This window comes from Manis pentadactyla, chromosome 3 (genome assembly GCF_030020395.1).
Source record: "Manis pentadactyla isolate mManPen7 chromosome 3, mManPen7.hap1, whole genome shotgun sequence".
Taxonomy (NCBI): Eukaryota; Metazoa; Chordata; class Mammalia; order Pholidota; family Manidae; genus Manis; species Manis pentadactyla.
Window position 1 is genome coordinate 82,909,593 of NC_080021.1, and position 27,201 is coordinate 82,936,793.

At 39.8% G+C, this 27,201-nt stretch overlaps 2 protein-coding genes and 1 pseudogene across 7 annotated transcripts in view; 1 reads left to right on the forward strand and 2 right to left on the reverse strand.

Annotated features, from left to right (window-relative positions):
* LOC118929211 (ankyrin repeat domain-containing protein 7-like) overlaps nucleotides 1–5,200 on the reverse strand; it is a 60,119-nt gene extending 54,919 nt beyond the window's left edge. The window contains exon 1 of the mRNA XM_057498082.1: nucleotides 5,066–5,200. Coding sequence (XP_057354065.1) covers nucleotides 5,066–5,116 — 51 coding nt within the window. The 5' untranslated portion in view covers nucleotides 5,117–5,200. The remainder of the gene's footprint in view (nucleotides 1–5,065) is intronic.
* A 90-nt stretch (nucleotides 5,201–5,290) lies between these two features.
* ATP6V1H (ATPase H+ transporting V1 subunit H) overlaps nucleotides 5,291–27,201 on the forward strand; it is a 180,372-nt gene continuing 158,461 nt past the window's right edge. Inside the window, exons 1-4 of one of the 6 annotated variants that reach the window (XM_036919132.2) lie at nucleotides 5,291–5,431; nucleotides 6,464–6,667; nucleotides 18,029–18,131; nucleotides 19,054–19,143. In XM_036919132.2, coding sequence (XP_036775027.1) covers nucleotides 6,555–6,667; nucleotides 18,029–18,131; nucleotides 19,054–19,143 — 306 coding nt within the window. In that variant the 5' untranslated portion in view covers nucleotides 5,291–5,431; nucleotides 6,464–6,554. Of the gene's footprint in view, nucleotides 5,524–5,554; nucleotides 5,692–6,441; nucleotides 6,668–18,028; nucleotides 18,132–19,053; nucleotides 19,144–27,201 lie in introns of those variants that run through there. The other 5 variants (XM_036919126.2, XM_036919127.2, XM_036919130.2 and 2 more) reach the window with 5 other exon arrangements.
* On the reverse strand, nucleotides 19,351–23,583 carry LOC130682891 (40S ribosomal protein S25-like; annotated as a pseudogene).

A 27,201-nucleotide genomic window follows, 5' to 3' on the forward strand; every position in this document is an offset into this window, starting at 1 on the left:
AACACATCACTTTGTGGAGTCAGTGGAGATGTTGGCTCTGAAAATATAATCCAGGGAGAAAACCCAATCATTAATGTAAAACCCTGAAAGACAATTATTTAAAAGTTTAAGATATTGGCAAACACAGCCAAAACTTATATTTCAAAATTTTTTATAAAACTTTGAAGAACAGGAGAGTGTGAATCTTTTTTGTACATTGTTTTTTTAGAGTAGAAAAATCTTTACTTCTAGGGTTGAAAATGAAGATACTCACACATTGTGTTTTAGTAAGCAAACACTTGGATTTTACATGATATTCCCAATGGAATGAAGAATTGAATTTTCCCAGAAGCCCCTTTTATGGTAATTAATGAAATATAATTAATGACTGAACTCTAACTTCAGAGCATTGACATCTTTCAAGTCGATTGAAAAGTACAGGTGTACATTACACCATCCTTTATGTATGTATGTATGTATACATACATGCCCTTTTTTATGAAGTATAGTTGATATACAATATGCTATTGGTTTCAGGTATATAACATAGTGATTCAACAATTATATACATTACTAAACACCAAAATATGTATAGTTACCATCTGTCACCATACCAACTTATTACAATATTTTTGACCATATTCCCTAGGCTGTACTTTCATCCCCATATCTTATTTCTTTTATAACTGAAAGTTTGCACCTCTTTATTCCCTTCACCTATTTCACCCATCCCCCATTCTCCTTCCTTCTGGCAACCACCAGTCTGTTCTATGTTTATGAATCTATTTTCTTGTTCACTAATTTATTTTGATGTTTTTAAACATATACATTATGTTCTGAAGTATAAAGGATGCTTCCTTTAGTGTCTCCAATGGAACTGCATAATGATTGTACAATATCAAAACTAAGAAACACTGGTACAATTCATAGAGTTAATTTAGATTTCATAAGTTTTACGTGCACTATTGTGCATGTGTGTGTGTGTGTGTGTGTGTTTCTATGCAATTTTATTATATGTGTCAGCTTGAGTAAATGCCACCAAAATGACCATGAAAACTGTTCCATCAGTACAAGGGTCCCTTGTATTACCCTTTTTTAGCTACATCCACCACCCTCTCCCCATCCTCATCTTTGGCAGCCACTAATCTGCTCTCCATTTCTATCATTTTATTTCAAGAGTGTTATGTAAATGGAATCAGATACTATGTGGCCTTTTGGGGTTGGTGCTTTTCATTCAATGTCATTCCCTTGAGATTTATCCAAGGGGCAGATGTCAGTCATTCATTCCTTTTGTGTATCAATAGTTGATTCCTTTCAGTTTCCTCATGGTATTCCATAGCATGGGTGCACCACAGTTTGTTTAGTCATTCATCCCTTTAATGACTTCAGGGTTGTTTCCAATTTTTGACTATTATGAATAAAGCTGCTATGAACATTAGCATACGCAGTTTGTGTGAACATAGGTTTTCACTTCCCTGGAATAAAATGTCTAAGAGTGAAATTGCTGGGCCATATGATAATTACATGTTTAGTTTTGTAAGAAACTCCCAAATTGTTTTTCAGACTTGGCTGTACCATTTTGCATTTCTACCAGTGATGTATGAGTGATCTAGTTTTTTCTGCATCCTCGCCAGCACTGGTTTTCTCACTATTGTTCATTTTAGCTATCTTGATAGGTGTGTAGTGATATTTCATGGTACTTTTACTTTGCATTTCCCTGATGGCTAATGATGTTGGCTACCTTTCCATGGGTTTATTTGCTGTTTGTATATGCTCCCTGATGAAGTGTCTGTTCATGTCTTCTGCCTGTATTCTTACTGGATTGTTTGTTTTTTCACTCCTGAATTTGGAGAGGTCTATATATCTAGACACAAGGCTTTTGTCAGATATGAGGTTTGCAAATATTTTCCTGAAGTCTATAGCTTGTCTTTTCATTGTCTTGGCAGAGCAATTCATCTTGGCAGAGCAAAAGTTTTTGTTTTTGTTGAGGTCCAATTTATAAATTTTTCCTTTAAGGGCTGTGTTTTTGATGTCCAAGGACTCTGCCCAACCTTAGATCACAAAGGTTTCCTATCTTTTTTTTCTAAAACTTTTATAGTTTTACTTACAGTTGTACATTTAAGAAGTCTGTGACCCATTTTGGGTTAAATTTTTTATAAGGTTATAGGCTTGGGTCGAGGATTTTGGAGGGTTTTATCACTGGCTTCTAGACAGCTAGATGCATTCCACTCTTTGGAGTCCTCTTCTGCATGTGATGCCTACATTTTGATGTCCATTAATTAAGGACTTCTGGCCACTACATCCTATTTCGTTCTAGTTTCCTAAGGACCCAGTACCAGGTGATAATAGCTGGTGTGGAAATTCACGTATTATTTGTTCATACATGTCCGAAGCTCAAAAGTAAAGGTCAGTACATTTCTACTGAAAAGCTTCGTAATGACTTTAAAAAAATAATAATAACTTTCTTATCTTTGTGCCAGTTGGTTAAAACAGCATCAGGGGAAAGGGCAGATCCAGAGAATTCTACAGAGTCTGCAAAAACATGCTGATTATTATGAGGATCTGAGCTGTGGCAGAGACAGATAACTCTTCTAATGTTAAAGTACTTGGACAGGTTTGCTATTGTATAATTATGCAGCATTTAATTATGAGATCTGATCAATATTCATTAGGCAATAACACGTGTTCATACTACTCCAAATAGCCTTTTAAGAGATGGTTCTATTAATAGTTAAGAGGATTTACAGACACTTCTAGCAAAGATACACAAAATACTGAGCAGGAAAACTGTCAGTCTTTGGGGAAATAAAGTTACCTAATGGTAGGAATTCATGCTTACAAATTCAGATATAAACCCACACATATATGGTCAATTAATATACGATAAAGGCCCATGCATATACAACAGAGAAATGACAGCCTCTTCAACAGCTGGTGTTGGCAAAACTGGACAGCTACATGTAAAAGAATGAAACTGGATTGCTGTCTAACTCCATTCACAAAAGTAAACTCGAAATGGATCAAAGACCTGAATGTAAGTCATGAAATCATAGAACTCTTAGAAGAAAACATTGGCAAAACTCGCTTGAATATAAACATGAGCGACTTCTTCATGAACATATCTCCTTGGGCAAGGGAAACAAAAGCAAAAATGAACAAACGGGACTACATCAAACTAAAAAGCTTCTGTACAGCAAAGGACACCATCAGTAGAACAAAAAGGCATCCTGCAGTGCGGGAGAATATATTCACAAATGACATTAACTGATAACATGCCTCAACACCCAAAAAGCAAATAATCCAATTAAAAAATGGGCAGAGGATCTGAACAGACACTTCCTCAAGGAAGAAATTCAGATTGCCAACAGGCACATGAAAAGATGCTCCACATTGCTAACCATAAGGGAAATACAAATTAAAACCACAATGAGATATCACCTCACACCAGTTAGGATGCCCAACATCTGAAAGACAAGCAACAACAAATGATGGCAAGGATGAGGAGAAAGTGGAACCCTCCTACACTGCTGGTGGGAATGCAAATTAGTTCAACCATTGTGGAAAGCAATATGGAAGTACAAGGACCAAATGATTTCCCTCATTTGTGGAGTATAACAACAAAGCAAAAACTGAAGGAACAAAACAGCTGCAGACTCCCAGAACCCAAGAATGGATTAGTGGTTACAAAAGGGAAAGGGGTTGGGTAGGGTGGGTGGGAAGGGAGGGAGAAGGGGAATAAGGGGTATTATGATTAGCACACATAATATGGGGGCGGGGCACGGGGAAGGCAGTACAGCACAGAGAAGACATAGTGATTCTACAGCATCTTACAACGCTGATGCATAGTGATGGTAATGTGGTAGGTGGTGGGGACTTGATAATAGGGGGAGTCTAGTAACCATAGTTGCTCATGTAATTGTACATTAATGATACAAAAAAAATATATATATATATAAATAAATAAAATTTAAATTGGATTAAGATATCTAAAAACCAAAATTGGAATATTTAAACTTATCTGAAAATTTCAAGTTAGAGTACTTTAAAAGAGAGAATAGAGAGAAGATTGGGGACTGTTGAGAATTAGGCTTGGGGTTGATTAATGATTGTGCATTGAGTCCCCTATACAGAATTTTATTGTTGTTAACAACCATATGATCAATAAATATGAGAGATGCCCTCTCAAAAAAAAAAAAAGAGAATAGAGATCTTGGAATATTCTTAGAATACAGCAATAAACATAAGAAACTGACCTAATTAACACGCTTATCTTCCATTCACATTTAATTTTAAATATGGATGGGGAAAGAGAGGGAGGGGAGAGGGAATTAAGTGGTCACAAGCATCTGTTACTAGTAATTCCAGCACACATGTAGTTGGTACTGCAAAACAGACGTTGAAGCTTTTCCCAGGCCGCCATACTCTTAAGGTCTTCTACCAACAGCTATAGTTCCTCACTCACACTCATCCGGGACCCGCGCACACGCGCGCACGGACGACACGCAGCCCGCGGTCCGCAGCCCGCCGCCACGCGCCCGCAGCCCCGGCCGGCCCAAGCCGCGGGGACGAGAGACAGCGACCGCGACGGCCAGGGCCGCGGCGCGCGGCAGGCACTTTGCAGGGTCCACGCCAGGCACAAGTTACTTCCCCGGGCTCCGGGGGGCCTCCGCGCTGAGGGAGGCTAACACGGACGGGAATGAGGAGACGAGGAGGCGCCGAGGGGCAAGAGAGTGGGGAAACGCGCGGAGAGAAGCAACAGCTGCTCCACCCAGAGCAGAAAACTGGCCGGCCGCGTCCCGGCCGCCCGCCCAGCGCCGGGGATGCGGCGGTGGCGGACCGTCCCGGAGAGCGGCAGCGGCGGCAGGAGCGGCCGGCGGGAGAGAAATCGGTAAGAGACTTACGGGTCGGGGCGAGCGGAGGGGTCGCAGCGCGGGTCAGGCCGCTGCGGCGGCGGAGGCGGGCAGAGAGCGCTACAGCCCACTTGGCCGTCCCGGCTCCGGCCGCCTCACCCCCGTTATCCCCGGGTCGCCCACGGCTGACGGGCTCCCCCGGACTCCGCAGCTACCCGGTCCCGCCCGCTACTCACCGTTACTACGCTGTGGGCTCGCCTGCTGTCTGCGTCCACACCTGGGGCCATCCGTCTGCTCCTCCCTCCGGACAGGCCAGCCCGGGCGCGGACGGCGCGCTCCTCGGAGGCCGTTGGTCGCGGCTCCCAGTAAGCCTCGGCTCAGCGTAACGGTTCGCCGTGGGCTGTTACGGATCTTCCTGGCTTCCGGCTTCCGACTTTGGGCTCCGCGCGATCACGTGCCTCTGCTCACGTGACCGCCGTTGCTGTCATTCCACCGCTGCAGCTCGGCTTCCTTTAGCCTGTGAAGCCCTCAACGTTTTGCTGCGGAATTTCTTCACTCTGCGGCGCTCGAGTCTCTCGCCGCCCCTGAGGCCTCCGTACCCGGTAGGAGACGCCTAACTCGGCTCTGCATCCGCGTCCCCGCCAGGCGGTGGCCCCAACGTCCCGGCCCGCCGCCGCCTCCCTGTTTCCTTTGGGTGCGTTGTCGGGTCCCCAGGGTTCGCGAAGACCACACTCGGGTGGTTTCTCTCCAAACTAGCCGAGGCGTCCCCTGCGGGTTTTCCAGCTGCCCTCGTGCGTGCTGGTTTCTCACTGCTGCGGCCTTTCCTGTGTCCTTTCCAGATTTCTTTCCTTCCAGGCCTCAAGTAGGTTTACGTAACTGGAGATCCCTCCCTGCAGGGCCGAAGAACACGAAGGATGGGTGGGGCCCGGGAGGTGGGAGAAGGACCGCGGATGAAAAGTAGACTCTCCCCAGGATTGGGCAAGGGCTCTGGCCTGGCCTGTCGGTGTTCGAGTCATTCAGGGACCCCGATGGCCGTCCTGGGACACCTTCAGCTGGTAGGAGAGGCCCATGGGGCTGAGTCGGCTAAGGTTCCAGCTTCAGCCGGATGGGGCCTATTTTATCTCCGCTCTGCTTGACTGCCTCGCCCTTGGTGTTTAGGCAGCAAATCTTCAGAGGTAGACATTAAGTTCCAAACTGCCTGAGGTCATTGGGATCCCGGAATAGAATTTTGGGTATGGTTTTACCTTCTTTCTGGCATGGCCATAAGTTTATATTTTGTGAATCAGAACCTATATTTTGCATTGTCATAAAATCAGGCTCAAGCTTTTACCAGTAATGTAGGAATGAGAATTCTGTAACAGCTCGTTTTTGTACGTTCTTGTCATCAGACCAGATTCCCTTGTTGGCTATACCTAAGTTGTAATGTGTACTTAGTTCCAAAAATTTTTTAACTTTGGTTGAGAAAAGAATGTGCTCTCTTGTAAGAAATCACATTCCCACTTTGGGTATTTTAATTCGAATGAGGGAATTTACCAAGGAGTTTTCATATGTCACTTCAAATTGATAGTTATTAAATGTAAATAAAATGACCGGACCTTTATGTACTATACAGGTGCTAAGTTTTTCTCTTTCAGAAGAGGAAGAGTTGATCCCAATTGTATACATTGAAAAGACCTACCTATTTTGAATGACCTGTTGAAAAGCATTCAAGACCATAAAATTTAGATGACCAAAATGGATATCCGGGGTGCTGTGGATGCTGCTGTTCCAACCAACATAATTGCTGCCAAGGCTGCAGAAGTTCGTGCCAACAAAGTGAACTGGCAGTCCTATCTTCAGTGAGTACTGATTTACTGTAAATTAGGGGTAGTTATTGGCTTTTGTATCAGACCTTTTCATAGTCATGCTTCTATGAGAAATACTGGAAAATACTAATCGACATGGAAGAAAACACTTCCTCAGAATGATTAGCTGTCATAGGGAGACAGTAGTGTGGTAGAAACATCTTGGGGCCCTGGTGGGGAAGCAGAGCTGCTCGTCACACTTTTGACCTTCTCTGTCTGGATAGTTGTACATTTTGAAGGAGTGGGAAGCATGGGAGGAATGTTCATGGTTTCTGGAGGAAGGAAGAGGATGATGGGCAAAGCCTGCAGACTGGCTCAGTGTGCCATAGTGATCAGTGTGGGGATAGACGGTGTTGCAGAATGGCTCACACAACTAGTAAAAATGTAGACGTTTGAGTTTCAAGACCTGACTTTGAATTCCAAATGTGTTAACTTCACTGAGGGCCTTTAAAGTAAATGTGTAGTGGAGATACATATCCCACAGGGTTGTTTCTGAAATAATGTATGTAAAGTATCAGCACAGTTGAATACAAGCATTAGCATGTTGAATACCCTCCCAATAAATATAGTTCTTTCACCTTTGTGTGTGTGAAGATTTAGCATGCTGGTGTTCTGTATTTCTCTGTGAAGGCTGTGTTCATTTATTCTGGACCATATTTTTTCATACTGTCTTTACTTCCTATTTGTTTATTTTGGTACATTTATAGCTGACTAATAAGGTAATTCAGTTAAATTTACATGCACATTTTGAAAAATAATTTGAGGGATCTTTAGTTTTGTACAAAAGCGATCAATTTATTTCCATTAATTTAGTCATATAGATCAAACATTAATTGACCACCCGCGAAATTTGAGGCATTTTTTCCCAGGCTTTGGGGCAATAAGGAGATAAACTTATAAACTAGTATGGAAGTCAGGAATATAAACAGGTCATTTAAATTCTGTGTGTTAAGTGAGGTAATGGAAAAGTGCACAGGGAATGATGGTGCACAGATAAAGTACAGCTAATCCTACCTCCAGGAAGTTTTCCTGAAGGGGAAGTTCAAAGGTAGGGAATTAAAAACAGCATGCTGGTGGGGAATAATGTGTGTTTTGGAGGCAGCCAGTGAGGAGAGCTGAGGCTAAAGAGGCAGCCAGAGCCAGGAGCCATTTGTGAAGGCCCTGTGTGTCACTGCAAGGAATTTGGACCTGTTCCTGTCAGTCAGTGCTTTTCAAGCCAGTTCTTAAGCTGTGAAAGTTGTGGTTGATGTGAAGTCTAGTAAGGCAATTGAGCATGTAAACAGATGAAAATGATAGTCGAATGGAAGAGGAGTATATGTTTCAGGCTCTCCTTTTGAGACCATTCACTATCCTCATTTGGGTTCCAAAGAGCACAGTTGTTTTTTTTAAACCACTTTATTGAGGTATAATTGATATACACAAAGGTGTACATATAAAGGTATACAACTTGATGAACTTGGAAGTAAGTATATACTCTTGGAACCATCACCACAATCTATGCACAAATAATCCATCACCTGTGTATGTCAGTCATGCCACATCTTCTTTATCCATTCATCTATCCATGGACACTCAGGTTATTTCCATATCTTAGCTATTGTGAATAGTGCTGCCGTGAACGTGGGAACGCAGATACTTTTGAGATCTTGATTTTAATTCCTTCTTGACTTCAATATATACCCAGAAGTGGGATTGGTGTATCATATGGTGGTTTAATTTTTAATTTTTTGAGGATCCTCCACACAGTTTTCTATAGTGGATGCAGTAGTTTACATTCCCTCCAATAGGGCCCTTTTCCCCACATCCTCCCTAACACTTGTTATCTTTTCTTTTTGATAGTAGCCATTCTAACACATATAAGGTGACAATTTCACTGTGGTTTTGATTTGCATTTCCCTGATGAACAGTGATGTTGAGCACCTTTTCAGGTACCAATTGTCCATTTTTATTCTATGTAGAAATGTCTGTTCAGGTCCTTTGCCCATTTTTCACTGGGTTGTTTTTTTGCTATTGAGTTTTAGGAGTTCTTTACATATTTTAGAAATTAACCCTTTATCAGATGTATGCTTTCTAATTATTTTCTCTAATTCTGTAGGTTGCCTTTTCACTATATTGGTTGTTTCCTTTGCTGTGCAGAGTTTTTTTGTTTGATGTAATCCCATTAGCCTATTTTTGCTTTTGTTGCCTGTATTTTTGGTGTCATATACAAGAAGTCACTGCCAAGGCCAGTGTCAAGAAACTTTTTTCCTATGTTTACTTCTACGAATTTTATAGTTTCAGGTCTTATGTTTAAGACTTTAATCCATTTTGAGTTGATTTTTGTGTATGGCAAAGAGTCCAATTTCATTCTTTTGCATGTGGCTGTCGAGTTTTCCCCAAACCATTTTTTGAAGAGATTATCCTATCCCCACTCTGTGTTCTTGGCACCCTTGTCGAAGATCAGTTGACCATATATGTGCATGGTTTATATCTGGGCCCAAGAAGCACAGTATCAAAGTCATTGTTGGAGGTATTAGAAATGACTGACGTTTCAAGTGGGAGTTAGAGGATCAGATTTGCCTTTTGGTTGGATTTTTCTGCTGGCAATGTAGAGGGTGAATTTGTGGATAAGTCTAGATCTAGGGAGAGGTTATAGCAGTATTTCTGTTGTTGGAATGGATAATATTGGATAGATTTGAGAAAGTCTTAGTGATAGATTTAATGTATAAGGGTGAAAAAAGAATCTCAGATAACTGAGGGATTCCCGCTTAATGGGACTGGGTTATTGTGGGGCTGTGGACTCACGGGCAGGGGATAAGGGATTTTTTGATATTTCCTCTGTTCACCTGTATCTGTGTAATTATTTAAATCCCCTGTGAAATTAGGGTTTTGAGGTTAGTTTCCTAATTTTAGTCCAGAATGCATTTAGATGAGAGGACAAGTAGTTTTGTGTTTACAAAGCCTTAGTGTTTATAACTTAAATAGAATAATGTTGTTACTGATTGTAAAGCACTGGCTGACTGGCACAAGATCCTTAGCGTTGATGTTGAAACATTTTTAGTTACATGGAAATTTTTAGTTGCTTTCTCGTCTCTTCTTCCTGTGCATACTACATGAGTCATATTCTCCCTTTTGCCTATTTCTCTCCTTTATTTTGTTGTCCATCTCATGACTTTCTTTTATAAAATCCCTCTATGCTGTATGTTTATATACAAATGTTCACCAGCTGTGAACTGTGTGCCTGCTGTTGAGTTAGTTATTATGAGGACCCTAGTGGGTTTGAAACATGAGTACCCTAAAAGAGCCTACAAATTGTTGGGGACTGGACATGACACATGAAGTATTAGTGAATCTTATATCATATCGTATTCTGCTAAAATAAAACCTGTGGAAGAGTCCCCCAAAGTCAGAAGGCCAGTATGCTTTATCCCTCACAAATTAGCATGTTATTAAGAAAATAACAGTGTGTAACCATATTTTTATATTAAATTAAACTTTCTTCATAATTAAGCTAGACCTAAGTTAATGGGTGTGACTCTATTCCAGTCAAACTAGAATCTAGTAAAACTATATTCTGAGGATGCAGGAAACATAAAATTGCATCCTTCCTCTTGAGTTTGAAGTCTAAATGAGGAATCTGATCTTTAAATAAAAAAATAATAAATTTGGTAAGTGTTAAAATGGAGATACATGTACAGTTTCTCAGATAACAAAAGGAGGAAGCAAGTAATTCCCTAGGAACATCTTCACAGAACCCAAAGATACTCGTAGGAATTGTCCAAGCAGAGGAGCTGGCGCTGGGGGGAAGGAAACTGCAGGAGGGGAGGGGAGCCTCGGGAGAACATGCAGTGCTTGGGGAGTGCCAGGTGGTTTGGGGGGGCTCCCTCCAGGCTGCTGCAGGCCACCTTCTGGCACCTTCATATTTTACCAGTTTTGGAGGCCAAAACTGGTAGTCATCTTGATCTTCTCCTCCCTTACAATCCATTTCCAGTCCATTGACAAATTCTTTTAGCTTTACATCCAAAACACATCCTGGATTAGCCTCTTTTTCTCTGGTTCCACCGCCTCTCCCCTAGGGACAGCTGACATCACACCCTTGTAAGAAGGGTGCTGCTCTCTTCTTACAGCCCCTTGTCTGGAGTCTCTGCTTGCCCTGTTCCCCCACAGTGGCAACTCTACACATCTGTGACAGTCGTTTCAAAAATACCGATCAGATCATGCCACCCCGCCCACAACCTTTTAACCACTCTGCTGTGTCTCCGCTTTCTCATGTAGCAAGCTTATTCCTGCTCCAGAGTCCTTGCACTTAGAATTCTGTTTCTGGAATTCCTCCCTTAGATCACTTGGCTCACTTCATTCGGGTTGCCTCGGAAAGGGCTTCTCTGTAAGCCAGCTAAAATGCATCCTTTCCTTTCTTCAACTTTCTAGCTTCTTACTTGGCTTCAGTTTTTTTTCATGGAATGTATAGTTCTGAAATTATAATATTATATGTGTATGTATTTTTAAAAATATTTATTTTTGTTTGTGCATTTCCTGTTTTCTCCACTGGAATGCAAGCTCAAAGAGGAAGGTGTAATTCATGGCTGAATCTCCTGTTCTTAAAGGTGCCTGGCTTAGAGTAGGCTGCCAGCTAATACTGGCTGATTAAGTCCCAAGTAAAGTATTTGTTGGGAAAATGGTGGATATAAATGGAAAAGGAAGTACCATACTTGGTAAGTAACATAACTATTTTGTATTATTTTCATAACAGTACTATGATGTAGGTTTTCCTATCTTCATTTTAAAAATGAGTAGATAGCTGTTCAGATATTCATGAACATGTGCATGTTCACATAGGTTTTAATTAGTTGGTTAAAAAGATTTTTACTGACTGCTTCTGCTTAGGTGCTAGGCAGAACTGCTATTGAACTTCATAGTCTGATTTGACAGGAGTAGCATGATCGAATATGTGCTGAGAAAGCTGACTGGTAGTAAGTAGGTGAGAGGGATGTGGAAGAGGGTTGGAATGGAAGTGAGGAAACCCCCTGGTGGATTGTTACTGTAGGGCTGGGCTACTCCAGAAGCAGGGAAGCCAAGAGGAAGAAGACGTCAGGTGGAACAACTGTTAGGACTGGTGCTTGCTTAGTTGTGAGTTGGCAGAGAAGAGACCAGAGCCCCTAACCTGCTGAATTATGGAACTGTCAGAGGAAGACTCAGAGACAGAAACTTTAAACAAGAAGAGAAAAAGGTTACTCTAACAAATGCAAGAAACTCAAACTTCCGAAGGAATGGCTTGCCAAATAGAAACCACAATTATTATTATAATTATTTTTTAAATCTGTATTGGTATTGTTAATGTACAGTTACTTGAACAAAATTATGGGTACTAGACTCCCCCTATTATCAAGTCCCCACCACATACCCCATTAAAGTCACTGTCCATCAGCATAGTAAGAAGCTATAGAATCATTGCTTGTGTTCTCTGTGTTACACTGCCTTTCCCGTGTCCCCCCAACTATATTCGTGCTAATCATAATGCCTCCTTTTCCCCCTTATCCCTCCCTTCCCACCTATCCTCCCCAGTCCCTTTTCTCTTGGTAACTGTTAGTCCATTATTGGGTTCTGTGAGTCTGCTTCTATTTTGTTCCTTCAGTTTTTTCTTTGTTCTTACACTCCACAGATGAGTGAAATCATTTGATACTTGTCTTTCTCCGCCTGGCTTATTTCACTGAGCATAAATACCCTAGTTCCATCCATGTTGTTGCAAATAGCAGGATTTGTTTTCTTCTTATGGCTGAATAGTATTCCATTGTGTTTATGTACCATGTCTTCTTTATCCATTCATCTACTGATGGACACTTAGGTAGTTTCCATTTCTTGGCTATCGTAAATAGTGCTGTGATAAACATAGGGGCACATATGTCTTTTTCAAACTGGGCTACTTCATTCTTAGTGTAAATTCCTAGAAGTGGAATTCCTGGGTCAAATGGTATTTCTATTTCGAGTTTTTTGAGGCATTTCCGTACTGCTTTCCAAAATGGTTGAACTAATTTACATTCCCACTAGCAGTGTAGGAGGGTTCCCCTTTCTCCACATCCTCACCAACATTTGCTGTTGTTTGTCTTTTGGATGTTGGCCATCGTAACTTGTGTGAGGTCATATCTCATTGTGGTTTTAATTTTCATTTATCTGATGATTAGCGATGTGGAGCATCTTTTCATGTGCCTGTTGGCCGTCTGAATTTTCTCTTTGGGGAAGTGTCTGTTCAGATCCTCTGCCCGTTTTTTAATTGGCTTATTTGCTTTTTGTTTGTTGAGGTGCCTGAGCTCTTTATATAATTTGAATGTCAACCCCTTATCGGATATGTCATTTATGAATATATTCTCCCATACTGTAGGATGCCTTTTTGTTCTAGTGATGATGTGCTTTGCTGTATAGAAGCTTTTCACCTTGATATAGTCCCACTTGTTCATTTTTGCATTTGTTTCCCTTGCCCGGGGGTTATGTTCATGCAGAAGCTGCTCATGTCTGTGTCCAAGAGATTTTTGCCTATGTTTCTTTCTTTTTTTTTTTTTTTTTGAGAGGACATCTCTCATATTTATTGATCAAATGGTTTTTAACAACAATAAAATTCTGTATAGGGGACTCAATGCACAATCATTAATCAACCCCAAGCCTAATTCTCAACAGTCTCCAACCTTCTGAAGCATAATGAACAAGGTCTTACATGGTGAACAAGTTCTTACATAGTGAATAAGTTCTTACATGGTGAACAGTGCAAGAGCAGTCATATCACAGAAACTTTCAGTTTTGATCACACATCATGAACTATAAACAATCAAGTCAGATATGATTATTCATTTGATTTTTATACTTGATTTATATGTGAATCCCACATTTCTCTCTTATTATTATTATTTTTTAAATAAAATGCTGAAGTGGTAGGTAGATGCAAGATAAAGGTAGAAAACATAATTTAGTGCTGTAAGAGGGCAAATGTAGATGATCAGGTCTGTGCCTATAGACTAAGTATTAATCCAAGCTAGACAAGGGCAACTAAACATCCATGGATGCAGAAGATTTCTCTCAAAACAGTGGGGGTGAGGTTCTAAGCCTCACCTCTATTGATCCCCAATTTCTCACCTGATGACCCCCCTGCGACTGTGCCTGTCTTAGGTTGTTCCTCCCTTGAGGAATCTTACCCGTCTCTGGCTAACCAGTCATCTTCTGGGGCCATACAGGGAAATGTAAAGTTGGTAAGTGAGAGAGAAGCAATATTCTTTGAAAAGGTTGGTTTTTTACTTCTTTGCAGATTTATGCCCTGTTTGCCTATGTTTCTTTATAAGAGTTTTACGGTTCATGACTTACATTCAGGTCTTTGATCCATTTTGAGTTTACTTTTGTGTATGGGTTGAGACAATAATCCAGTTTCATTCTCTTACATGTAGCTGTCCAGTTTTGCCAACACCAGCTGTTGAAGAGGCTGTCATTTTCCCATTGTATATCCATGGCTCCTTTTTCGTATATTAGTTGACCATATATGTTTGGGTCAATATCTGGACTCTCTTTTCTGTTTCACTCATCTGTGGGTCTGTTCTTGTGCCAGTACCAAATTGTCTTGATTACTGTGGCTTTGTAGTAGGGCTTCAAGTTGGAAAGCAAGATCCCCCCAACTTTATTCTTCCTTCACAGGATTGCTTTAGCTATTTGGGGTCTTTTGTGGTTCCATATGTATTTTAGAACTATTTGTTCTAGTTTGTTGAAGAAAGCTGTCGGTATTTTGATAGGGATTGCATTGAATCTGTAGATTGCTTTAGGCGGGATGGCCATTTTGACAATATTCTTCCTTTCCATGAGCATGTGATTTTTTTCCATTTATTGGTTTCTTCTTTAATTTCTTTCATGAGTGTCTTGTAGTTTTCAGGGTATAAGTATTTCACATCCTTGGTTAGGTTTATTCCTAGGTATTTTATTCTTTCTGATGCAGTTGTGGATGGAATTGTTTCCTGATTTCTCTTTCTGAAAAACAACAATTATTTAAATTGAAAAGAAAGCTGCACAATTACAAGGTTACTAAGTGTAACCTCATTGTACACTTCTCTCATGGTAGAAAAATGGCAGATTTTCACATGATTTTCCTATTTACAAAGGTTATGATGTGCTTTTACAGAACAGCATAACAGTCCTGGGGATGAACTTGTTTTAAGTAGGGAGTTCAGGTTTGTGAAAAATTATTTAATTTGTTTGGGGCCAGAACCAGACAAAATGACCTTGGTATCTTGGTCTGTCCCAGGGTACAGAGCACATTCTTTCCTGACTGGTATGTGCAGTGCTTAGCCACCATGGAAATGGGGCAAAATGCCTCTTTTTGCTTGCATCATTCCAGGCTGGGCATGGAGTGTGAGTGTGGATATATGTTAGTGATCTCATCTCTGTGGGGTCTGAGTGCCTCTGTGATCTGTGGGAGGAGAGGCCCATGCACACGTGTGAGTGGGGCTGTGGGAGGCCTGCCTGGAGTTCAGGCTGAAGCACCAGCACAGAGGCTAGAGGGGCCTCAGTGAGAGCCCAAGAGGTGTGGAACAGAGAGGGCCTTCCCCAGAGCCTGAGGCAGAGGGTGGGGGAGGAGTTGGTACAGAGAACTAAGGAGGAATGGTCTGAGGAGGACAGGAGAATCCAGAATCTTCTCAGGAAGAGAGTGTCAAGAACTGGCCATGTTGTCACCTGCCTCAGAGAGCTAGAAAGAGAAGGACTGAACATTCTCCTTTAGGTTGGTAAGGGAAGGATGGTTGGAAAAATCAATGCATGAGAATAGTTAAAAAAAAAATGGAGCATGTATGAAAACAAAGTTATAGTGTTTAAACTGTAGAACTGATACAAGAAAGACAGAACAGTGAATTACAAAATCCAGAAGCAGATTAACAGTATATAAAATAACTTAGTACATAGTAATATTATATGCAAAACCCAGAAGGCATAAAGTAAAGCCCTGAGAATTTAAATACAAAAAAGTTTTCTTTGGAGGAGGGTGGGTTTGTGGGCAGGGTGGCAGGAAGTGTTTAAGTTCAGCTTCCTTAGGGAGGGGCAGCTCTGAGCACCATACCCTCCCAGATTCTACTGTGTGCCTAAGGAGATCTGTCCTCTCCGGGGCTTGGCCCACACCCTGGCTGGGCTCTTTCCCTTTCACGTCTTGTGTTGCCCACTCCATCCCTGGTCTGTCTGGTAGCATTTCCTTCACAAATCACCCATACACCAATTCTCATCTTGAGGCCTGTCACTGGGAACTCATCCAAGAAAGCTCTGAAAAAAGGACCATACTTCTATATGCATGTTGGGAAACTTGCTTCAAATTCAGTATTTCTCTTTTTAGGTTTTTGTGAAACACTTGTCCCTCAACATCCTCAGGATCAGGGGCTGGGGAAGGGCATATTTTTGAGCTACTGAGTTAAAAAAATATATTGATACTATTTGAATAATGGCAATTACAAGAATTTTTTTTTAATTGCATTTACTCTATGTTTATATACACCAAGTGCTTTTTCTTGTGTTTTCTTATAAGCACTCAGTGGAATAGGGAAGGTAGTATTGTAATGGCCATTTTACTGCTGTGAAATCTGGTCAGAGGAGGACCATTTCACACCTGGAGTTGGAAGTCTTCCTTAGATTGACTCAAATTCTGTACTCCACCCCACCTCTGACCACCCCAACCGCAGCATGGTGATGGTCTAAAATTGCCCATCTTTCTCCTGAAGTGACTAGTCTCAGAGACTAGCAAAGCTGTTCTGCTGACAGGTCTTCTCATAAGGAAGGGTGGGTCAGGGGTTTGCTGTGTCACATTTGAATCCTTGATGAGTGGAACAGCTGGAGGGTCACAGTGAGTTAGAGGGGAAGATGGTAATTCAGTTATTATGAGGCTGTATTTTTTTTGTGGACATATTATTTTATTAATTTTATTAAAGAAAATCTTCATGTTACCATGTCAGTACTTCCTTTTATATAATTCTGGATTACAGGGTAGAAGGCATCCTCTCTTGCCTTTGGGGTTCTCCCCTTGAGTCTAGGTGCAGGAAAATGTGCACATAATTTCAATATCCAGACCCCATCTGTGAGCCTCAATGATGCCAGAGCAGGGGCTGCAGACCCACAGAGTTCACAGAAGTGTCTCCAGATTCTCAAGCTCTTTATGAGCCTGGGCATAACCTGTCTCTGCTAATGTGTGGGCTTGGGAGAACACTTCTTTCTTTATTCGTTTATGCTCCTTTACAGGGGAATTTCCAGGAACAATTCCTCTAGTCTTTGATCATTTTTTAATGACAGTTCCTTCTGCTGCTTTTGCAAAGTTGTTTGACTAGTGGCATGACATTTGGAGAACCCACATAGGAGAAATCAAACTGTTTAGACTGCTTTTATTTTCCATTTAATTGTCCGATGTTTAAGCAATCAACCAAATTCTGTTAGGCAACTCTGTTACAGAATTCCAGCGAGTGAGATGATGATAGAATTCCAAGTACCATAATTTTCTCAATGTATTTTTAATGAGAAATTTTTTTGATATCATTAATATACAATCACATGAGCAACACTATGGTTACTAGACTCCTCCATCATCAAGTCCCCACCACATTCCCCATTACAGTCAGTGTCCATCAGCGTAGTAAGATGCTATAGAGTCATGATGCTGTATTTTGAAAATGGTGAGATGGAAGATAGTTGAAGATGTTTTTTGAGAGAAGGGAAGGCAGGACTCTCTGGATCTAAATTTCAAAGAAAGAAAGACTTTGAGGAAGAAAAGCAAGATTCCAAGGATTGAAGTGTGGACAAAATATGAGAAGAGCAAAGAGGCATTGAAGAAGAACCTATGGTGGAAGTAGGAGGAAAACAGGACAGTGTGGGCTGATTGTTGGGAGGATGGGGGATCAGGACAGAGAGGTAATTTTTTCAGAGAGAAGGATCACATTTTCCTGAACTGGAGGGACCCTGGAGGAAATGATTGTAGGAGTGACTATATTGTGGCTTTGGTCTTATTGGATTAGAAAGCCAAATACATTGTTTGGCTTCACAGGGGGAACTACCTCTTTAGATAGTGCCAGGAGGTGAAATTTTATTGAGCTCTGCACTAACCATCTTATGTTAATTATTTAATATCATCCTCATTTCAACTCCTTAAAGCAATATGCTTATTGTTTCCATTTTGGAGATAAGTTAACGTAGGTCCTGAGAGGTTACATGATGAATAAGTGGTGGAGCTAGGCTTTGAACTTGTCCATCTGATGCTAGAGCCTGTATGTTGTCTCTGATGGTTAACTACTGAGGACATGGCCTGGAAAATCTTATATTACTTGCTCACAGTGGCCATTCAACTCTTACTGAAAAAAAAAACAATTTATTCTTACTTTCTAGGGGGCAGATGATTTCTGCTGAAGATTGTGAATTCATTCAAAGGTTTGAAATGAAAAGAAATCCTGATGAGAAGCAAGAGATGCTTCAAACTGAAGGCAGTCAGGTGATCAATATAAGTATTATATGATGAATACCTCCCTGTGTCATTAAAAACTTTAGAAAACATTTTTAATGACTGTGATATTTCATTGTAGGTATGCCTCATAATTTAAAAATTCTTTTTCACTGGAAGACATTTGAGTGATTTCTGGTTTTCTTTGTTAATTTTGGAAAAAATGCTATATTGAATATAATAATTTATTCATCCTATTCTTCATTTCTGAAAATCATTTTATAATAGATCTCTAGAAGGGAAATTAATGTTTCAAGGTGTTTGATGTTTTTAAAGTTGCTTAGCTTAAAAAAATTTTTTTTTAAATTTCCGCATTTAATTCTTAGCAGAATAAGGTGTAATTCCACTGACCATCAGATTTTCTGATATGGGGTCCTGATTGGCCAAAGGAGCTCTTATACATCTCAGTCTGATTCTAACAACAATACTGGGAAATTTGGGAGGGAACATATTGTTGGCATCAGTTTTTGTTGAATTTCAGAGAGCATAGTTGGTAAGTCATATTGTGGAGACGGGCTCTAGCCTTCTGATTCCAAGCTCAGCGGTCTTGTTGCGCTTGTGTTGTGCTTCCCAGTAAAGGAAAAATATTTCAGAACCAATGATGATTTTTTACTACCTACATAACTTTATCCTATCATGGGCAATCAAGAGTTGACAGTGGCTCATTTTGTCTATGTAAATGTACTAAACATTTTGAAATTTATCACTGAAAATCAAATATCTGATGCAAATTATAGTATCCTCCTGTACTTCACAATATTTGTATAAAAGGTGTACATCTTCTATAATTGAAATCTGCTAGTTAATAGGACTCTGAATCCTGCAAGAAAAATAAGATTTTAGTGAAATTCCATTAAAATGTGGTATTTGCAATTGAAAACAATAATTAACATTAATTTAATTTTTTCTCTAGTGTGCTAAAACATTTATAAATCTGATGACTCATATCTCCAAAGAACAAACAGTTCAGTACATACTAACCATGGTGGATGATACATTGCAGGTATGTGGACCTTTATTTAATGCCTTTGGTGACTTCATTATTTTGTGCACTGCACAGTAACAGCAGTTCTGGAGGGTTTCACTTACAGCACTTGTTCTCTTCTAGTGTGTAATATATTCTTCTTCATTATATAAGTTGTAATTTGCTAATGGTGGTAAGGATGGGAATGTCCACAAACAGGCTATATTTGTCATTTCCAGGATTTTTTCCACAATACCTCCAAATTCTTTGTTGAACACCAGCTGGGCGAGTCACTTGAGGCTTTGCAGATGCTCTTACAGATTATCTGATGTATTTACAAATGATAAGACTCCTCCTCTCTTAGTCATTCAGCAGATTTCAGTGCCCTTAGTTTCCAGGCCAGTGCCAGGTGCTGGGTGTTCAGTGTTGAATGTAGGCATGGTGCTTGCCCTCAGAAGCATTCTCTGTTTGGAGAACATTTTCATGTCAGCTGAGGCTTTTCTGGTTGCCTGGAGTTTCTATTTACTTCTTTACTGTCCCTGAACACAGAGGGGCCTCCCCTAGTCACAGTTTTGTACTTCACACTTGAGTATAATGTAGGTTTAGATTATTGGTATATAGAGCAGTCCTTTTTGAGACAGGCCATGTCTCAGGAGACTTGAAGAAGTGTCAGTCTGGCTGCTTATGAAGCATCATTCTGACATTTTACAAGGAGAAATACTTACTGATGGCCTACTATGCACTAAGCAGTGTGCTATTAACTGAAGATATGAAGGTTAGGAAGAATGATGCTGTCTACTTTGAAATGGAGTAATTTTATAATGTGAGTAAGGATCAACATCCAGCCAGGGAAGATGTAGTTCTGTCTGAGAATGATCTCAGTTTCCTAGCATCTTTTTCCTTTAAAATGATGAGGGTAAGAAAAATGGGGAATGTTATGTTCTGCCTTCTTTTATCCTGGTTAATGCATAGGATTCCACCTGGATCATAGAGACTGAGTTGGCATGAAGACCTTGGTTTTATTTATTTAGTTACTAAAGTATCATTGATATATAATCATTGTGTTGGTTTCAAATACACAGCACAGTGGTTCAAGAGGTACCCATGTTATCAAATCCTCACCCTCTCCAGTGCAGTCACTATCCATCAATATAGTAGGATGTTACAGAATCATTAACTGTATTCTCTCCATGCTGTACTGCTGTCCCTGTGACCAGCCTATATTGTGATTGTGAATTATTGTGCCCCTTAATCTCCTTCTCCCTCCCTCTCCACCTTCCCCAACTCCTCCCCTGCGGTAACCACCAGTCCCTTCTCAGTGTCTGTGAGTCTGCTGCTATTTCATTCCTTCTGTGTTGCTTGTTGTTATACTCCACACATAAGTGAAATGATTTGGGACTTGTCTTTCTCCACCTGTCTTTCACTGAGCATAATACCCTCTAGATCCATCCATATTGTAAATGGGAGCTTTGTTTTCTTTTTATGGCTGAATAATACTCCATTGTGTATATGTACCACATCTTTATCCATTCATCTATTGATGGACACTTAGGTTGCATCCATATCTTCTTGGCTATTGCAAATAGTGCAGCAATAAATGTAGGCGTGCATGTGTCTTTTTGAATTAGGGATTTTGTTTTCTTTGGGTAAATTACTATTCCTAGGAGTGAAATTCCTCGGTCAAATGGTATTTCTATTTTTAATTTTTTGAGGAACCACTATACTGCTTTCCACAATGGTTGCACCAACTTACTTACATTCCTACCAACAATGTAGGAGGGTTCCCACTTCTCCACATTCTCACCAGCATTTGTTATTTCTTGTCTTGGGTAGTGGCCATCCTAACTGATGTGTGGTGATATCTCATTGTGGTTTTAATTTGCATTTCCCTGATGATTACGATGTGGATCATCTTTTCATGTGCCAGTTGGCCATCTGTATTTCTTCTTTGGAGAAGTGTCTGTTCAGGTCCTCTGCCCATTTTTTAATCTCGTTATTTGTTTTTTGAGTGTTGAGGCATATGAATTCTTTATATATTTTGGATGTTAACCCCTTATCAGATGAGTTATTTATGAATATATTGTCCCATACTGTAGGATGCCTTTTGTTCTGCTGATGGTGTCCTTTGCTGTACAGAAACTTTTTAGTTTGATGTAGTCCCACTTGTTCATTTTTTATTTTGTTTCCCTTGCCTCAGGAGGTGTGTTCAGTAAAAAGATGCTCATGTTTATGTTTAAGAGATTTTTGCCTGTTTTCTTCTAAGAATTTTATGGTTTCGTGACTTACATTCAGGTCTTTGATCCATTTTGAGTTTACTTTTGTGTTTGGCATTAGGTAATAATCCAGTTTCATTCTCTTACATATAGTTGTCCAGTTTTTTCAACACCAGTTGTTGAAGAGGCTTTTTCCCATTGTTTATCCATGGCTCCTTTATCATAAATTAATTGACCATATATGTGTGGGTTTATATCTGGGCTCTCTATTCTATTCCATTGATCTATGGGTCTGTTCTTGTGCCAGTACCAAATTGTTTTGATTAATGTAGCTTTGTAGTAAAGCTTGAAGCTAGGGAGCATAATCCCCACAGCTTTGTTCTTCTTTTTCAGGATTGATTTGGCTATTCGGGGTCTTTTGTGGCTCCATATTAATTTTAGAACTACTTGTTGTAATTCTTTGAAAAAAAGCTCTTCTTATTTTGGTAGGGATTGCATTGAATCTATAAATTGCTTTGTGCAGGATGGCCATTTTGACAACATTATTTCTTCCTATCCATGAGCACAGGATAGATTTACATTTATTGGTGTCTTCTTTAATTTCTCTCATGAGTGTCTTAAGTTTTCAGAGTAAAGGTCTTTCACCTACTTGGTTAGGTTTATTCCTAGGTACTTTATTCTTCTTCATGCAATTGTAAATGGAGTTGTTTTCCTGATTTCTCTTTCTGCTGGTTCTTTGTTGGTATATAGGAGTGCAACAGATTTCTTGACCTTGGTTTTATTTTTACGTATATGTATACACACACACCACACACACATGTTCAGGAATATCTTCAATTTTTATACACATGTATAAATTAGAGACCATGAGTTCACACCATCTCCAGTTTCATTTCAGCTCAGTGTCACAGAGCTTCTTCTCATCTCGCTTTCCATGTCTGTAACTCTCTTCTGTGACAATGAGATTGTGAGCTCTTCTTACCCTCTGTATATGGACTCCTTTGTTCTTCCCTATAATACAAAGACAATTGTTTCGGAATTGCTGATCCATATAACTGTGAAAAACAAGCCCTTTACCTAGAGTGCGGTATTTTTTTGTTTGCAGTACTTTGTCATTAAACTGAGGGTTTGTAATCAGAGTATTGTGTTCAGATTTCTTAGAGTGTTTATTTATATTATTTTTCTTGAAATACAGCTAGATTCACTTGTTTTTATTTGTATTCTACTTTAGTTTTTTTCTCCTCCTTGTTGATTGTATTTTATTATTTTTGATTATGTAATGTGCTTCCAGAGGTCAAAACTATACAGAAAGGTATACTCAGAGAAATGTCACCAAATCCTCACCGCATCCCTTGCACCACATTTCCACCTACTTTTGTAGGAAACCAATTTCATGGATTTCTGGTTTATCCTTACTGTTTTTTTCTCTGCAAAAAGAGACTGGCAGGTATACACATATTTTATTATTTCTTCCTCTTTCTTATATAAAAACACATTCTACATATAATGTCTTGCATTTTGCATGTTTCGCTTAATGAAATATGCCAGAAATAATTCCCTGTCAGTTCAGAGAGAGCTTCTAGATTCTTTTTTGACAGACGCAAGTATTCCTTTATTAGATGTACCATAGTTTTCTTAATCAATGTAATGGACATGGAGGTTGGTTCATACACATATATTTGATTTAATAAAGCTTTGTTTTTTCAAACTGTATAGTTAGTGGGACCTATTCATGAATCTTGATCAGCAGTGGGGGCGTCTTCAGCTTTGGTGATTTTGGTGTAAATTACTTGAGCTCTGTTTTGGAATCAATTCATAAATCCTCTACTAAGGAGCCCCCAAAGACTGCCCTGGCCAGGGAACCAGGAATCTTCAGTCTCTCAGAGACAACCACTAGGATTATAAGCTTTATAGTTGGAAAGTTCCTTATATAGATTATCATATGTGGCTCTGTCAAACAAGGTTATGTTATTGAACTTGTCTCAAACTTTGCCTTTGGTCCACTTCTCCTTGGCCTTGCCCTCAGATTTGTTCACTGAATCTTTGTCTTTCTTGGCCAACTTTCTGTCATCTTTCTTCTTGGTGCCCTTGGGTGGCATTGTGAAGCTCAGAGAACAGCTGCTGCCATTGCAGGCTCACTAAGATGTGGGAGAGAAAAGTGGTATCAATATCTTGTAATTAGAAATAATGAAGTAAAGAATAGCCTTGTGCAAATGTATTTTCATATTGTTGGGACCATACTTCATGGTAAATTCTTAGAAACGGAATTGCTGAGTAAGAGAAAGTGACATACTGTTAAGATACTGCCGAACATTCAATTTTGCAGTCCCCTGAACATATGAAGATACCTGTTTGCCTACAGCCTTGCCAGCAGAAGGCATTGTCAAGCATTTCATTTTTTGCTGATCAAAATGGTATCTGAAGTTGAACATCTTCAGATACATAGTTTTTACTTATTTTTTATTATGGTATCATTAATCTACAATTACAGAAAGAACATTATGTTTACTAGGTTGCCCCCTTCACCAAGTCCCCCCCACATACCCCTTCACAGTCACTGTCCATCTGCATAGTAAGATGCTGTAAAATCACAACTTGTCTTCTCTGTGTTGCGCAGCCCTCCCCGTGCCCCCCACGCACTATATATGCTAATTGTAATGCCCTCTTTCTTTTTCCACACCCTTATCCCTCCCTTGCCACCCATCGTCCCCAGTCCCTATCCCTTTGGTAACTATTAGTCCATTCTTAGGTTCTGTGATTCTGCTGCTGTTTTGTTCCTTCAGTTTTCCTTTGTTCTTATACTCCACATATGAGTGAAATCATTTGGTACTTGTCCTTCTCCGCCAGGCTTATTTCACTGAGCTTAGTACCCTCTAGCTCCATCCATGTTGTTGCTAATGGTAGGATCTGTTTTTTTCTTATGTCTGAATAATATTCCATTGTGTATATGTACCACCTCTTCTTTATCATTCATCTACTGATGGACATTTAGGTTGCTTCCATATCTTGGCTATTGTAAATAGTGCAGCGATAAACATAGGGGTGCATCTGTCTTTTTCAAACTGGAGTGCTGCATTCTTAGGGTAAATTCCTAGAAGTGGGATTCCTGGGTCAAATGGTATTTCTATTTTGAGCATTCTGAGGAACCTCCATACTGCTTTCCACAATGGTTGAACTAGTTTACATTCCCACCAGCAGTGTAGGAGGGTTCCCCTTTCTCCACAACCTCGCCAACATTTGTTGTTGACTGTCTTTTCGATGATGGCAGCCATCCTTACTGGTGTGAGGTGATATCTCATTGTGGTTTTAATTTGCATTTCTCTGATGATTAGCGATGTGGAGCATCTTTTCATGTGCCTGTTGGCCATCTGGATTTCTTCTTTAGAGAACTGTCTATTCAGCTCCTCTGCCCATTTTTTAATTGGATTATTTGCTTTTTGTTTGTTGAGGTGTATGAGCTCTTAATATATTTTGGATGTCAATCCTTTATCGGATCTGTCATTTATGAATATGTTCTCCCATACTGTGGGATACCTTTTTGTTCTATTGATGGTGTCCTTTGCTGTACAGAAGATTTTTAGCTTGATATAGTCCCACTTGTTCATTTTTGCCTTTGTTTCCCTTGCCTGGGGAGATATGTGCATGAAGAAGTCACTCATGTTTATGTCCATGAGATTTTTGCCTATGTTTTTTTCTAAGAGTTTTATGGTTTCATGACTTACATTCACGTCTTTGATCCATTTGGAGTTTACTTTTGTGTATGGGGTTAGACAGTGATCCAGTTTCATTCTTTTACATGTAGCTGTCCAGGTTTGCCAGCACCATCTGTTGAAGAAACTGTCATTTCCCCATTGTATGTCTATGGCTCCTTTATCAAATATTAATTGGCCATATATGTTTGGGTTAATGTCTGGAGTCTCTATTCTGTTCCACTGGTCTGTGGCTCTGTTCTTGTGCCAGTACCAAATTGTCTTGATTACTGTGGCTTTGTAATAGAGCTTGAAGTTGGGGAGCGAGATCACCCCAATTTATTCTTCCTTCTCAGTATTGCTATGGCTATTCGGGGTCTTTGATGGTTCCATATGAATTTTTGAACTATTTGTTCCAGTTCATTGAAGAATGCTGTTGGTAATTTGATAGGGATTCCATCCAATCTGTATATTGCTTTGGGCAGCATGGCCATTTTGACGATATTAATTCTTCCTAGCCAGGAGCATAGGATGAGTTTCCATTTGTTAGTGACCTCTTTAATTTCTCTTAAGAGTGTCTTGTAGTTTTCAGGTTTTTCACTTCCTTCCTTAGGTTTATTCCTAGGTATTTTATTCTTTTTAATGCTATTGTGAATGGAATTGTTTTCCTGATTTCTCTTTCTATTAGTTCATTGTTAGTGTATAAGAAAGCTACAGATTCCTGTGTGTTAATTTTCTATCCTGCACCTTTGCTGAATTTCGATATCAGTTCTAGTAGTTTTGGTGTGGAGTCTTTAGGGTTTTTTATGTACAATATCATGTCATCTGCAAATAGTGACAGTTTGACTTATTATTTACCAATCTGGATTCCTTGTATTTCTTTGTTTTGTCTGATTGCCATGGCTAGGACCTCCAGTACCACGTTGAATAACAGTGGGGAGAGTGGGCATCCCTTTCTTGTTCCCGATCTCAGAGGAAAAGGTTTCAGTCTCTTGCTGTTAAGTATGATGTTGGCTGTGGGTTTATCATATATGGCCTTTATTATGTTGAGGTACTTGCCCTCTATGCCCATTTTGTTGAGAGTTTTTATCATGAATGGATGTTGAATTTTGTCGAATGCTTTTTCAGCATCTTTGGAGATGATCATGTGGTTTTTGTCCTTCTTTTTGTTGATGTGGTCGATGATATTGATGGATTTTTGAATGTTGTACCATCCTTGCATCCCTGGGATGAAACTCACTTGGTCATGGTGTATGATCCTCTTGATGCATTTTTGAATTTGGTTTGCTAATATTTTGTTAAGTATTTTTGCATCTAGGTTCATCAGGGATATTGTTCTGTAGTTTTCTTTTTTGGTGGGGTCTTTGCCTGGTTTTGGTATTAGGGTGATGTTGCCTTCATAGAATGAGTTTGGGAGTATTCCCTCCTCTTCTAATTTTTGGAAAACTTTGAGGAGAATGGGTGTTATGTCTTCTCTGTATGTCTGATAAAATTCCGAGGTAAATCCGTCTGTCCCGCGGGTTCTGTTCTTGGGTAGTTTTTTGATTACTGATTCAATTTCGTTGCTGGTAATTGGTGTGTTTTTAAATTTTTTGTTTCTTTCTGGGTCATTCTTGGAAAGTTGTATTTTTCTAGGAAGTTATCCATTTCTCCTTGGTTTTCCAGCTTGTTAGCATATAGGTTTTCATAGTATTCTCTAATAATTGTTTGTATTTCTGTTGGGTCCCTAGTGATATTTCCATTCTTGTTTCTGATTCTGTTGATGTGTGTTGATTCTCTTTTTCTCTTAATAAGTCTGGCTAGAGGCTTATCTATTTTGTTTATTTTCTCGAAGAACCAGCTCTTGGTTTCATTGATTTTTTTTCTATTGTTTTATTCTTCTCAATTTCACTTATTTCTTCTCTGATCTTTATTATGTCCCTCCATCTGCTGACCTTAGGCCTCATTTGTTCTTCTTTTTCCAATTTCGGTAATTGTGACATTAGACTATTCATTTGGGATTGTTCTTCTTTAAATATGCCTGGATTGCTATATACTTTCTCTTAAGACTGCTTTTGCTGCTTCCCACAGAAGTTGGGGCTTTGTGTTGTTGTTGTCATTTCTTTCCATATATTGCTTCATCTGTATTTTGATTTGGTCATCGATCCATTGATTATTCAGGAGCATGTTGTTAAGCCTCCATGTGTTTGTGAGCC